Source organism: Bombus impatiens, unplaced genomic scaffold (assembly GCF_000188095.3).
Source record: "Bombus impatiens unplaced genomic scaffold, BIMP_2.2 scf_1528, whole genome shotgun sequence".
Classification (NCBI taxonomy): Eukaryota; Metazoa; Arthropoda; class Insecta; order Hymenoptera; family Apidae; genus Bombus; species Bombus impatiens.
In genome coordinates, this window is record NT_177947.1 from 397,832 (window position 1) to 414,282 (window position 16,451).

At 33.3% G+C, this 16,451-nt stretch overlaps 1 protein-coding gene across 8 annotated transcripts in view; it reads right to left on the reverse strand.

Moving 5' to 3' along the window:
- The window catches only part of LOC100747068, a 203,890-nt gene that overhangs the window by 79,701 nt on the left and 107,738 nt on the right, over nt 1-16,451 (reverse strand). For all 8 annotated transcript variants that reach the window (XM_033324152.1, XM_033324158.1, XM_033324151.1 and 5 more), the window contains one exon: nt 1,983-2,203. In XM_033324152.1, the coding sequence (XP_033180043.1) occupies nt 1,983-2,203 (221 nt within the window). The remainder of the gene's footprint in view (nt 1-1,982; nt 2,204-16,451) is intronic.

Consider the following 16,451-nt stretch of genomic DNA (forward strand, 5'->3'; position numbering starts at 1 on the left):
TATATATATATATATATATATATATATATATACAGACGTATGTATGTATACATTTCGAATTTATTATATAAGCTGCTGATAAAACCTACTGTACACGTATTTTAACGATCGAAAAGATATTCAGGATTATAAATTCTACGAATCTATTGGACATTAAAAGACTTAAAAGATTTTTATTAAATCTCCAAGGACAAACAATTTTCGTTTGTTACGAAGCATTTATTAACCTCATTTCTACTTCCTTTCATTTCACATTCACTTTTTCTAAAAAGCTATTATTATATTTTCATTTCTTATAAAACATCATATTAACAATTTTGTTTCCAATTATACTTTTTTTAGATTGAAATTAATTTTAATTAAAATGTTCACAAATTAATATTATCTTATTCTCTAATTGATGGAGTTTACTTTGAATTAATAAATTTTGAATTGAAAACGCCATTGTAATATAACAAATAGTGAAGTTTATAGTAAAGCTATCAAATGTTGGACTGTTAATTAGTCCATTTATTTTATTAAAAAACATTTTATTCTATAGGTCTTGTTTATATCTTTCGAAACTAATGTCTGCACGAAAAGTAACATATTTTTTGCATATTTGGAACATATCGCGATAATTCAATATGAATATCGAACACTACTTTTCCAGAATAATTATATTACCGAAAATATTTCCGAAATTTATTAAAGAGCGAACTTCTAGCATCTGGAATTTCTATATTTAAAAACCTTCGCAGAACGAAATAAAATTCTAATCTGCGTACCCTTCGTTTCCATCATTCGCGAAGTATTTTCCAGCCATCACTCTCGTTTTACTCGAATTCATTTTCCACTGGAATTGGTCTGTTGGTCGCAACGTGTCAAATTAAAATTCTCGTGGGTTCTATGCTTCGTACGGATTATCGCCCAAGTGTTGCCACGAATAATTCGGGGCGCATTTCCCAGGCAAAATTCACTTTTGTCATATCTTTCTTTAAATTTGAACATTTCCCGAGAAGGCGGAAGAAGAAAACGGAGACATATAGAAAGAAGATAGATGAGAAAATAGTGAAATCTTGCTGCGGTCTTGCTGCGGAAATTATTTTTCTGCGACAGATATTCATAACGAGAACTATCACTCCTGTTCCTTTGATAGGTTTATGAATTTTCTGGTTACGAGAGTCGCTTTAATAATTCGTAATTTTGCAAAACTATATTACTTTAAAAAGAAATTTTTGGTAATTATTGAAACGATGTGTTTTATATGTTCCATTCTTAAATAGAATTCTGAAAATAAGTTTTGTTCTTACAGTTCGATTTAAGATTATTAGATTACATAATAATTATTCTTGAACCAGAACGAAATTTTTTCGTACTAAGTGCAATATAAGAAAATACAAATTTTCCTCTCCATAATATAAAAAATGTAACTGCATGACAATTTTCCCCGTGCCTGATTCCTTTTTCTCAAGGATACTTAAAATACTCTTTTCTTTCCCAAAATTACGAAATATCTCAAAAATCAAAATACACGATAGAACAGGCAAAGATTCAAAGACCGCAACAGGATGAGAAAAATGCATTATGAGTCACATGATGATACAAAATGATTCAAATTAATGAACAATGTTTCTAACAATTACGATATTGATGAATTTTTTGCGAACGAGAGGAAACATACAAATCCAGCCAACTATTCGAAGAAATCAATCATCAGTGCCACAAGAAGTCCATCATCGATGTTACGAATTCTGGAGAAATCATAGACCAACCCGTATAATCGATCTACAACCCGAATATACACATCGAGTCACGCAATCTTGGCTGAGAATTCAGCCAACGATCCTCGATAGAACTCTAAAACGAAGACGTGCTCTTGATCTTAGAGCTTCGTCGCTCGACGTACAAGGAAGCGTGCGGTGTTTGGTAGGGAGGATCGTTCCAAGGGAAACACCGATTAAAACCGTAAAATAAGGAGAAAAAGAATCGAACTGACTCACCGCGTTCCTGTGTGGCCATTGGAACGTCGCCCGCTGCTTTCCTCGTCTTCTTCGTCTTCGTCGTCCCTCGAGGTCGCCAATGAGTGGGGAACAGAAGAGGGAGCACTGCTACCGGAGTCGGGCCCTGGGCCCATCCTCGAACCGGAAGCACCGCTGCAGCCCGCCGAAAACGTCGACAGACCACCCCCTCCCTGGCCCTCCTCGTTCTCCGCACGATCCACCTGAACAAATTTTCAAATCTTTTAGTTTTCTAATGGTCTTTATTTAGATTACTTTTCTGTTTGTCTGTCTAGATGGAATTTTGTATGCGAACAGCTCGAAAACTGAAATTTTTCTCCTCTGTTCTCTTAAATAAGCTTTTTGGACGAAGAAATTTCTAACGAAGGCGAGCAAGGCAATTCTCTTATGATTACGAGGTAAAAATGGGAGAATATTTGGCTTAAGTCACGAATCCGAGATTTATGTAATCAAGTAGAGAATCGTTGAAACTGTTAAAATTCTGAAAACCTGAAAGAACTAAACTAATGCAAGCCCTCCAGGTTTCTATTTTTAGTAATACGACTTCGACAATTGAGTGATACCTTGTTATATGGTTACCGCGTGTGCTCAACAAATACAAGTTTCCCCGTATATTATTATTACAGTCGATTACTTAATGATATCTAATTAGGACAACTATTTCCTTCTTTTTACATACATTTTTAAATACAAACCAGCTTTTTTATTCTTTTTCATTTTTTTATCTTATTCTCGTGTAATATCGTAAAGTAGTTTGAACTAGAGATCGGTTGAAAATAGAAAAAACCGTGTACGTCGTCCTTCTGTGGTTCGTTTACATTTAAGAGCGCCTATGTGACTAAAGTCACCTAGTTCTTACATAGGTATGAGAAAAACAATAAACAACGTTAGATCAGAAGGACGGTTTTGTGTTTCAAGGTGGGACGACCGAAAGATCAGTGTGTGCGAGTCGAAAAGTGTGTGTGTTGCGAGAGGCAGAGCTAATCGAGTCGTCGAAGAGTCGTTAGAGTTAATCGAGACACCGAAGAGTAGAGTCGAGAGAATTGATCGAGTTGTTAGAGAGAGAGAGAGAGAGAGAGGGAGAGAGAGAGTGTGTTAGATTCGTTATGACGAGAGTGGCCAAATAACTGTAAAGTTATTTGATATAGATACGAGTATCACATTTAGTTTCAGTTAAACAAACATCGTTTCTGTCCAATTTATATTTGTATAAATTTAATATTAATAAATTGTAAGCAATCGGAAAAAATTTATATCTTAATTTTCCGATATTACACTCGCTTTTAATACTTAATATAACGATTAAAATCTGCCAGACAAACGTGTACTAAGTGGGTTTTGACTTGATAGACGTCTATGAGGTTTTATTAACCCAATAATTAATCTAATCCGATACCATTGGTTATGAAACATCTCCAATTAACAAATCAGCAACTGATAGCAATTCGAATTTTATCAAACGAAAGTTAAAAAAGAAATGTCAAGAAGAATGTCGTTTACTATAACGAATCGGGTAGTGCTAGCACCCCACGAATCTTTTCGAAGCTTTCACTCGAATTGACCGTTGCCGCTTGTTAGTGCTATCATTAATAAGCCTTCGGGGGTTTGGATGAGTGGTCACGTTTTGGCGAAAAGTGACTTCTCCTCGATAGTTGGCGAGAACAATTAAATTGCTTTAACCCGTCGCGGTCGACCTAATTTCATGAGAGGACTATTAATTGAACGCATTATAACTTGAAGCAGTGCTCTGTTTCTATTAGCTCCTGGCCATTATCAAAATCTGTTAGTAATAATTAATTTATTAAACAACCACGGAAGGACGAAGGGCCTAAGTAAACGAATTGCGTTTGACTATACCGAAGGTTAAAGAAACGTCCAGCTCTAACTATGTAACATTTTTTAAGTTTTCTGAATGAGACAAAGTATTTTAAAACTTATGTATCGTAAGATCATGGATCAACAATCACAGATTATAGATAATCATTGATCAAAACTCTTAAGACTGTTATTACGTTTACTTCAAAATTTAGAAAGACAGTGCGTAAATTATGTTCCGATAGCTCATTTATAACTTGATACTTTATACGATAAAGAAAGTATACATTACTATATATTATATTAATAATTTTACTGAAATAATTAGTAAAATTGTTAATAATTTTACACCGAGTATCCAAGTTTTATCAAAAAATAAGACACGTCCTAAGACTTTTGAAGAAGAATGTAAACTTAAATAAGTCTAACTTATTGTGCTGTATTTTTATATTTCCTGTATTATGTTTATAGAAAAACAGCCTATTGCGCTATATTTGTTTTCCAGTTGTTAGCTAAATCGACTCTCAAATGGCAACTGAGGGAATAGAACAACTTAATCAGCGAAATAGATTGATCAATTTTAACTTCTTGCTTTTTCCATCGATTGCAGGATGAAAAATTAATTGAACGACCTAATTAACTGTACAATCACATAAGGTGACGTAATAATATGAGTAAAACGCGCTTGGCTATATTTGAAGTATCGATCTCTCTATCAATAAAGTGTGTGCACTTGATGGTTTCCTAGTTTCTTTATTGTGTGCGCGGATTACGTCAATTTTTTCATGTTTCACTGCGTTATAGTGATTCAATAATGTTACATAGAATCTTCGATATTTTCAATGGACTGGTTTATGTAATATTAGCGTTTAATAATATACAGTAGAAAGGAACTGATCATAAACTGTGTACATTTTCACATTGCATAACATTTTAAACACTTTTAGGTATCGAATAATAATTTCACATTTGAAATGTAATTTTAACATTCGATTACAATTTGATATGTATGTAGTACTACACACCACCAGAGAAACATCTCGATTTTCAAATTTTAAATGAACGCACGAAAATTTTATATAAATTTAAATTAGTGTGTAAAATTCAGAAATAATGAAAACAAACAATCGCATTTGTATTTTGATACAGAATAAATTCAAATCTCAAGTTTGTGGAAACATTTTAACCTGCGTCACGAAGACTATTCAAAGTTTCAGATTTAAAATGAATCCATAAAAAATTGTAATTCTTTACATTAACGATTAATATTCAGTGGCAATGAAAAAAAAAAAACAAATTCACTTTAAAGCTTAAATTTAACTTATTTAACTTATCGAGAACAAAATCGAATTTAAAATTGAACATTCTCGAGGACAATTTACGTACTTTTTTTAATTTCTAATATCGTCTGAGTTTTGCAGAGTCTGTGGTATATTAACCGCTTAAGTTTCAGCGGAATTTGTTAGGAAATGCGATACCATCATTCGTGTTATGGAAACTCGTTCATTTGCCGTATAATAAAACGTGTTCAGAAGCGAGCGCGGGTGCAGAACTTGGATTTTCTCTTGCTCCCAGTCAAAGGAACTTTAAGCTACACGTTAAACGCGAATTGAGAAACTTTAGTTATCGCAATATACGCGCAACAAATTCGGAACAAAATAGAATTTCGCGATATAATATTTCTAATTTTACGTCCCATTTCACTTATTGAATCTACAAAATTCTACATTATTCGCCAAATGAAAATTGAAATCATCAAGCTAGATAACGTCAATGTAAATCGTAGATCAATAATATGCGAAATTAACGATAACATAATTATGGAATGATCAGTCTTTACTTTAACAAAACATATGCCTATTTAACATCGACTGTGTGTCTCAAAAAGGCAAAAAATAATATTCTAAAGAAATAACAAGTACTCTGAGTTCAACAATTAATGCCCGAAAATAAAAATTTTGATTTATCCATATTTGGTGAAGTTTGAAGTGTCATTAATTCTTTTCGTGGAACGTTCACTTATATATATTGTTGAATTATTATATTGTTATATCTTAAGCAAATTCAACCTCATGATAATTACATCTTAATTTCGAAGATAATAGATATGAAAAATAATCCTGTTATTTATGAAAATAATCGCAAACGGAAAAGGGTAGATAATTAACTTTAGCAGAATCTTTCGTTATCCTTATTTTCCTTATTCCTGTTTCATGCAGCTGGCGTAATATTTTACTTACACAGTGGCTTTAAATAGAAACACTACGGAAATTTCGTCCGTGTTAGAAGGAAACTGCTGCAAAAGCTGGTTTCATGCTTCGGAGGAGATCTCGATTGCCCACAACAAGACTGTGTGTGTCTCGCAATTTTTTCGCTCATGAACTTAAAACGTTCTTCCTTTTTTCAATTTCCCTATAGCAAATTTCCTGTGGCAAGTTTGCATGATTTTCTAACATTTTAAAAATGGGATTTTTACGTCACCATTCTACTTCCACACTAAGGGAAAACATCTATGCTATTTAGTTCATTGCAGGTTGAAAAGTGATTGCGAAGAACTGTTTGCTTTGTTCGTATAGAGGATATTATACCCCAGGAGAAAGCTGTAGGTTTTCATGAACACAGCGTTGATAAGATCGTAAGTAGGATACTGAGTTTCCAGTCATGGACAATCTTTGCTCATTACACATTGATTAAGAAAGTAACTGTAAAAGAACCACCCTGGGAGGCTAAAATAGGTAAAATATGAAGATCTTTTTCACAAGTAATTACAACGAAGTTCCACTGTAACTATTATTGCAAGAATATTTATTATAATACCTTTAGAAGTGATTTCAATATAAAGATAAAACTATCATTAAATATGTTACGGAATAAGAGTGTAATGCAACGCAACGAAATGCAATGCAGAGCCTAGAACGAAGAGTGTCGTTGAAAAATGTTCTTTTCCTCTATTTTATAATCTTGTTCACTTGCTGCAGGCAAACACCGTACACTTTTTTAAAACAAATTTAATCGCGTCAGTCCTAAAACAATCAATTATCATACTTCCTTTTTTCACATCTGAATCTGAAGCGTTCGGTCCATCCATGCACACGTACTTAGTGTCACTTATTTGATACTAAAACTGTTACGATCGTATATACTCAATTATCTCGGTGAATAGTTAAAGATATAACTATACAACAACTGTAGAAATCTATATTTGTAGAACAGCTTCGTTCCACAATCTACAAACATATGAACGCGCACAGTAGCGTATAGAAACTTCAGGAAAATTTCTCATTCGACGCTGTTCCAAAATATACATGTATATAAATATATATGTGTTTCACAGATTACGCGAACCACGATGTTCTGCATTCGAATGTTCAAACAGATCCAAAATGCTCGAATTCGATGTGTCGCACGCGTGTGATCGAGGGATTATTAATCCCCGAACGGCACACGAGAAATCGCGTCGCGTTGATTCACGTTAAGCTTTATGAAAGTCGTCAGAGGGTTGACTCGATACGAGGTGAGGACATACCGTTGCCTTTAATACGACATTAAATCCAAGAGGTTTGACGGCGCGACGAAGCCTTCTGAAATTGACGAGATGAAAGATTATCCTGAGTTAATGCTAAAAATTAAGTTGTGGAAAAACGTGATGTTTATTTCAGGCGTGATTTTTTAGATTATCCTTGATTTTTTAGCGATCAAGACAGAACAGCGGTAAAGTTATCGTTTAATGGCTGTGATGTTAATTATAATTAATATTATTTAATTTTATTTTTATATACATCGTTCATAAATCATGCAATTCATAATATGTTTAGAACGAGGATAAGACAAGATATTAATGAAACGTTTGTGAAAGGAAAATTAAATGATAATATGTGTGTAAAATCTCCATAGAGAATAATATTTTATTCGATGTAGATGAAAGAATGGAATTGAATTTTTCTCAGTTTCAATTTGTAATAATATTATCATTATTATGTATACATTTGCGTTTAATGTATACTATAAGGTTAGAATAACAATCCTTAAGGTAAGAAAAGGTATGCTAACTAAATCAATAATCCGCTGTGCCAAAGAATCTGCTTGTAACAGACGTAAAATATGATATACGAATATAAAATAAATATTATTATGATTTCAATGTATACTTAATATCCAATAAATATCACGAGGGACACCGTAAGGAAACTTATTTTTGCGTTTCATATGAACTATAGTAAATTTTGAGTCGTCCGAAAAGTTTCTTTCGTTTTATAAGGAAATAATGGATGCACAACATTTTCCGTTTTATATTATTTTATCGAATTACATATGATCCATTTTTTTTCTATCAAGATAAAGATCACAACGTTTGATAGATTAGGTTTCATGTTTGTATAAAAATGCATCGTTGTAAAAGTCGTGTCTGTAAAAGAAATACACTTTCCGGACAATCTAATACATGTCCAACGGGATAGGTCCAAAAAAATAAGCAAATCAAAGCAAAGAAACTGGGAAATGTTCGAAAATATTTTGAATCATATCAAAGTACTATTAAATTATACAAAAGTTATTACAGACACGTCTAATTGATAAGTATGTAAATGCTATAATAAATTCAGTGATGCATATTAATAAATACACATGCTATAATAAATGCAAATACGCTTTTACAGTCAGAACAAATGTACTTTCTATAACTACTGTACAGCAGTTAACATTTAAACTGTACAAAATTCCAAATTCCCCCTTCCAAAATATATATATCTGGGGATGCCTCTAGCAAAAAGTGAGAACCCTTTGAAAACAGTGCGTGAACCGAGTGTTCACGGCACGTGTTAAAGCGAGCCTTCATAATCGCCAGACTGTATCTGCAAAGAACAATGGACGTCGGATCTGCAGACAGCACGTTTAGGTGGATTCTAAACAGAACCTCGGCATCCATCACTTCTTTTTGCAGCGGCAGCGAGTCGTTGCCTGGACAACATTGTCCACGACTTGGTTGCGCATCGATGCTTGGTTGTTCTCAGAATGAAAATCCGCGACATGAGACGAGACTGTGATTGTCTTTGGCAGATACGAGCGTGTGTAACGCGCATCGGGCGTTCTGTTGTTTCTAGCAAGAGTTTCACTAGGTTGAAAGCTTCACGAAGAGTGAGCTTGTAGTTAGGCGTTCGTTGGACAATGAGTAAATGCAATGCAAGACATGTACGTGCAGGGAAAGATATATAGTACATACAGGGTGTCCCATTTAAAACGTATGTTTTTGAAACTATTCAGGATGCTGTGTGAAATGTTCCGAACAAGAGTTAAATGATTTCGGAAAGAGCTTAACATGTTATCAGTACCTTTTTGTTCATATGTATAGGATACATATGAATTGTTCACAGAACAATGGAGTGTTTAACTTCACCTTTTGAAATTTTCGGAATTTTACTGCAAACGCGTTTCATTGTTGCTTATTTTATATAATTTCACCAAATTTTCCTGCTTTATGTTTTTGTGTGAGGTTAATCGATTTGGCAGAGAAGCGATTTATATGAAGCTCAGAGTTATTTTTTTATAGAACCAGATAATTTTTTATACATTAATCTTGACATCCCCTGTAGAATGTTGTTGAGTTATTTATATTGAGCAAAGTGATTACTCAGCAGATTTTTAAACAATTATTTTGTGAAACCTATCGTATGAAAAACAAGATAAACAAATACAAAGGTTCCATGAAAAAAATGAAGTTGGCTTACGTATATCCATCAAATTATGGATCCCTCGAAACCATAGAACTTTTGTGCGATACATTTTCTGGTATCATAAATAGTTTCGGAGATGTTTGCTGGGATCGATTTAACTGGGATACCCTGTACGTACGTATATCACCCTAGGTGAAGTAATGCAGTACAAAACTACGTTCGATTTGTAGATGAAACACGGTTTCCTGCATCGTACGATAGTTTACAATGGGTCGGTGGGTTACCCAACTAGATTTACGTTACGATTAGTATAGAACATTATCACTTATCTATTGCATGTATCCCGAACATTGTCGACTAAGTACACTAGGTATATCACTGCACGTATGATATGTGTAATAATATTAGCGTTATTGAATGATTTTATGTCAGCGATAACTGATTACACGGTTGTGTTAAACATCAATGGGTACACGCTATTATTTCTTTGGTAATCTCTGTATGAATTTATGGATGGATTTTCTTAATGGCATCGATAGCCGACGAGATTTAGGAGACTTCATGGGAAGAAGGCGAACTCAAAGTATGAAATTTCATCTTCAGCGATTCATGCATTCAGAAGATAATGTATTTTCTGCATAACTGATCGAAAATCGGGACACTTCGGCGATGAATTATCGTGTACATGACTCGATTGTGTGTAATAGATTCGACCCGCCACTTTATCATACTTAGAAAAAGACAGTGCTAGTGAAAGAGAAGGATTAATGAAAAGAAACATATCGCTTAGATAATATTAATACAACAACGGAATTCTTTCTTTATTTTTAATCTTCATTTAACATAAATTCTACCGATGTAATTTTGAGGCTTTTCTGATTAAAACAAGACCAAACACGATATAATTTGAAGCATACCTTTTATATGTATTATATACATATAGATATATAAATATAAATAAGCATATTTATTAAATACTTTGTCCGTTGTGCGTACCATACATGTATTGTCCCGTCTGGTTGTTGTGTGAATCTATTACCATTGCAGTCTACCATTTTCACAAAAGACTGGAATTGTCACTTTGTGAATAATGTAGACATTGGCCAATTACCAGTCGAAACACTGAAATGTAGTCGCTTGATCCAGATTAGTCCTGAACTGGACTAACGTAAACTCAGCTTAACGTCTAAGCCACACGGATCTTTGTTTTTCAGTGCGGAGAAGCTAGTAGTTTAATGCCTTAGTACGTACACGCAGAATGAGCAACAATGATTTTGGTACAGTTGGAAACATGTCAAACTTGTGTACTGTTTATGTGGATCTGGAACCACCAGAGACCGCACTGGAGTAAACACAGTTCAACCACTAATAAATCGAGTTGCAGTGGTACCTGCTGAAAATGGGCTGGGGCATTCTAAATTCGAACCGATAACCTCTTCTTATGAGTATACCAACATATGCAATTATTTGTTATATTCAAACAGATCCTACGTGTCAAAGGAAAAGCAACTGAAATTATTACACCTAATTCCTGATATGTGTATTTCAACTAATAACAAGAGCTGGAAAGTATAGCCATCTAATGAACCTCTTTTAATTATCGGAACTATTTGGTTATCCGAACTGTTATCCGAACTTATTTTCCGATTTGTTTGGATAAACGAGGTTCTGCTACTATGAACTGTATGGTAAAAGTTTTTGACGTACAAAATTCGAATACTGGTAAAAGAGGCAGCATTAACGTTCATTTAAAAATATTACAGTCGTTCAACAAACAGTCTATGAATGAATCGTAGTTATTTGAATAAACCGCAAATCCGTTTTTCAAAAACAGCGTAAATATTCCGAGATACCCGATGGTGGTTCCGTTAATCGCGTTGCGTCATTGTCGATAAACAACCAGCGTTATTTTACGCCAGAGCTTTACGCTTTCCTCGTAAATCGAACGACGAGTGGTCGGATAAACGAGGATATCGACTTCTTTACCATAAAACCTAGCTTTATTTTCACCCTAACTGCAAGCTTTTCGAGTATAGAAGGGAACCGCGTAAATTGGCCAAAGGCCTCGAAACTTCCGTTTCACTTAAGGCCGATTTGGCGATCGCCGTTTTCGTCGAACCGAGCTATGCATCTGATTGGGCGAAGCCAGAGATTTCATGCTTCATGGGAAAACTTCATCGCGTGCATCGATCGACGAGAATATTGTAGCATGCACTTAGAGTGGCTCACCAAATTATTCGAACACTTACCACGAAAGATTTATATTAATATATTATATTATGTGCATTATAGAAATCTTTTTAAAATTTCGTTAATGAGACACGATTATAGTGATTATAATAGTAAAATTTGAAACCAATCCGAAAATGTATATAGAAGTTACAAGAGATTTATTGCAAATATATATTTAGTGAATAATTAATACATGGTGTAAATAGTTAGTAATCTTAAACATAGAACCAATATTATAGATGGCTCATTAAATATTGTGGTGTATTAATATAAGAAATAATTTTTCGAATATTTTGATGATCTTTGTGAAGTGTATGAATATTTGTAGTAGTATAGACATGCGAACTCTCTAATCTCTACAGAGTCAACAGTATAAATAAATCACATATCAAACTACATGCAGGGAAGTTTCTTTTAAATGAAATACACCATGAAATACTTTTATCATCAATGTAGTTTTTAATTGTACTGTAAAAATTGCAATCATTTAATATTGATCGAATAAAATATTTCCGACACAAAGCAATTTGGTTCTAAAATTAAAATTTTAAAATTCTTAAGACTCCTAAGATTCTTCTAATGGGTCCTCCCTTGTTGCTTTCAATATACTTTAGGTATATATATAAAATTCTAAAGTTATTCGCGACATCGATAAAGCAAATTGATCACTTTTTGAAACTTCAGTTACGCGAATTTCTTTTTTTGTTGTTCTGCCACGTTTCCACAATCATACAGTGGTGTGTGAAAGTTTCCTGCGAGATAGATTTTTCACTTCAAGTTTCAAACGCGATATATCCGCCAATATACAAAAAAAAAAAGAAAAATGTGATCTGTATGAAACCATAAATCCATCAACAATATGCGATAAACATAAAAAACTTTTCCAATATTCGACGGTAAAGAAAATAGAATAGTACGTTGCAATATCTTTCAACGTTGATCGAAAAAATTATTTGGCACCTATGATAACATTCGTAATGAATTTGGCGAACACTTTTACTTAGTTTTAGAAAAAATCTTTTACACATGCTGAGCTACCATTTTGAATAGGAAATTTAATTTTCCATTCTGGATCGTGTAGCACTGGAAAAAGAATAAAACGTGAAAGTTTTTAACATTCATGATGGAAACGCGATCAAGCAAAATTTTTGTACCGCTTCGTCTTACTTCTTAAACGCGGAGCGCCTTGAGAGAACGTGTTTTGAATATCTCTTTGAAAATATTGTTTGGTAAGTTAATATCGGGACAATTTAATTTCTTATTTACAGCGGAAAGTTAGATTCGATTTTAAAGGGAGATTCTTCGTGAGTATAAATGTGATAAGAATTTTACGTAACGATGTCCTGTAAGTTCTCGTTATATTTTATAAACTGGTAATGATACTGAAAAAATGGTTAACGCTTTAACCGAAGACTGTAAATCTGTGGCATACAACTTAACATCTAGGAAGAATAGAAATGTCTAGCCATTCTGTAGTAATATTATTTCCTACTTTATACATTAAATTTTTAAGTCGACATGAAACAATCTATAGGTAGGAATTATTATGTTGTTGCATAATAAATGTCATTTTTCAACAAGGTCTCGTTTCGACGATTATCTTCATTTATGCATTATGCTGATCAAAAACTTATTATTGTTTTATTTCTATCTTATTTTTAAGTACAATTTCTATTCATTTATATTTTTGAACAACTTGCTTGTAACTCGATAGTAAAATAGTAGACTAATTATTGAAATTATAATAATTTATTTTTTAAAGTTGGAGGTATTCGATAAGAATGTTGTAAAATGTTAGCTCTTTATTCACCAAGTTTTATAAAGTTTCTATAGACACTTTACGAAACTCTGAATAGAACTACAACATAAAATCCTTTGATCTCAGAAGTTTCATAAGAGAAAACGCAGATCACAATCTACTATTCTAAAATTCTAGTGTTAGCATAAACTAACCAAAGTTGCGCCGAAGAGCAAGGAAACTTCGCTTTAAATTTGTTCCTATAGGGTGGCACACCTCGAAAGTTTTTACGTCCGAATTGAATATCGAATCAAGTCGCATGAATAAAAATTAAAAGTTTTCGTAAGCTTCTTAAAAGCGAATATCCTACAAAGTAGACAAACATTATATATATATATATATATATATATATATAATGTTTCGAGGTGTGTATATATATATATATATATATATATATATATATATCGCATGTAAATTTCATCAATTAAACGAATTTAAGTAAAGTGTTTGTAACGTTTTAGATTACAATAAACTATGATAATTGCCATAGTTCAAAGTATTGTTAAATATCCACTATCATACATCATATCGTCGATAATACATTAAACTTCTACCAAACATATTGTTGAAACACATTTTGCAGGTTTTCGTGTATATTTACATATTTCATGCGTATAAATGCTTGTTGCGCGTTTAACATGCATAAATATCCTCGGTGTAATTATAAGCGTAATACACCGAGGACCAAATAAATATTAATGAATCATGTCACTTGTTCAAGCTACGCTTTACCAAGACAATCTAAAACATTTCCTGGTACGTGGTGCACTTTACAGTGGCACTTCACATTTAAAGCTCTCCTCGGACACTTGCCTGGAAATGTTGGTACACGTGCATTTAAGGCAACGCCGTCTTAATTGCGACTTCACGGCAGCCCGCAGATCGCGGTTAACCGTCCAAACGTAATAACGAAAACATAGATTCGACTGCGGTCCGAGGAACAACCGTTGTTGACCGACGCCATGGTATACGATGAAACGAGCGTTAGAATGGTGGATCTTTGTTAAGGTTATCGGGTCCTAGGTCTGTTAATTCCGTCGCTAACTCTTGCCACATTTATTCTTGACCCAATTCCAGCTGAGGACTGCATTACTGATGGAAACTGTTTGCTAACTGATTTGCAACTGTTTGCCAGCTGATCCCGTCAGGCATAGCTGCATTTCGCCCACGAATAGACCATTTTAACGCAGAAATATTACATTACGGTGACGTCTAAGCGATATTTTGGCATTTACCGATCGTAATATGGAAATATGGACATGTTCTAGCATTATTGATAATCATATAAAGTTCTCATGCACGTGTATGTGCACCTATTGTATGTAATCACGTGTGTAAATGTTATTGATTTGCTGTGTATGTTGCGACAGCGTATGGTATTATATTTGTGATTAATCTTGCGTGGCTGTTTCTTGTCGCATTTCGAGGATCGGCGATGCGAGATGTTTTGCTGATCGACTATCAATAAGTGTTTGTTAATGAGAATTTTATCAGAACATAATAGTTGAGCTTTTTGCTGAATTATTAAGTATCAAGTATTTTAACTTTTCTTGTTAATAACGGCATTAACGTTGTTGACGCGGTGGAATTAGTTATGGATTTTCTTTTAAATTGTATGTTATAAGCTGCTTGTTTAAAATGCGATACAAAATATTCTGCTACAATTTTAATATTATTATAATTCTGAATATTAATTTTATTCACTTTTTATCGATTAATTAAATTAAAAACAAATAAATTATTATCTGCGCGAGAATTAACGTCCGTAACAAACACAAGAAATACCAATTGTATAACGAAATGATTAATCATCTCCGCATTGAAAACTATTGTTATCTACTTTTTCATCTTGCATTTAGATGCAATTATTCATTTAGACGCAATTTTTCGCAACATTTTACGTACTCTGAGTTTAATATTTTGAGGTGTTATGTAATAACCACGTTATTAAAACTGAGAAAGTTTTGCTCCATTAATTTGGGCATATTCTAAATTAATTCTCTTTGATGGATTTCACGTTATCTCATTAATTTAATATGTTTCATTACATTTACTATACTTCATCTATCTTCTCTTTTAATACAATAGATTTCTCGCGTGTATTCGAAATGTTATTAAAAAAGAAAAAGAAAAGAAAACATCACAATTTGGAAAATATTTGAACTTGTGTGTTTGCACCGTACACGAAGATTGCATGATGTTGGTGAAAAGGATATGTTAGAACAATGTTGCAGTATTTCGGCTTTATTTTCGGAAACGTGCAACAAAGGCTGAAATCGTTCGCCGAAAAATTGGCATTCCTCGAACAATCGCATTGTAACATACCCGAACTTTTTGCTTTCACTCCATTGTTAAATGACGCGTATCAAAGTGGAAACGGGGTGAGAAAAACTCTTTCCCCCCTACGGTATTCTCTCGCTTTGAAATTTTTTTACGCTTGAAGTTTGTTACGAAATTGGCGAACTTTAGTACAATTTCGCAAATTAGGATTTATTTTCGCTATTGCGTCGAAATTCTCTTCCCTGGAAAAATGTTTTATGATAATTTTAACAGCAACCTTATATGTATTATTTCTTTCGCATGCTAATATTGTCTTTTAATTTCGTGCTAATTCAATCGTACGTTAATTGCACGCTAATATGAATCAATCCAAACCAATTATCGCGATTTCTACGAGATTATGTGTTTTAATATTTTTGAAAGAAAATGTATGTCTTAATATTCTATTTTGAATCAATTTATTAAACTGGATCATAATATTGTGCAAGTATGAAAGAAAAAATAGACATTTATAAATAATACGAACAACCGAATTGTTATATGGTAGTTATATAAAATTCGGAAAGTTCAACTTGGCAGACACGATTGGTTCATTGGTTGACCGAATTAAAAATTTAACTTTATGCATGAACGTACGCGAAATCATCGTGTTTCAGT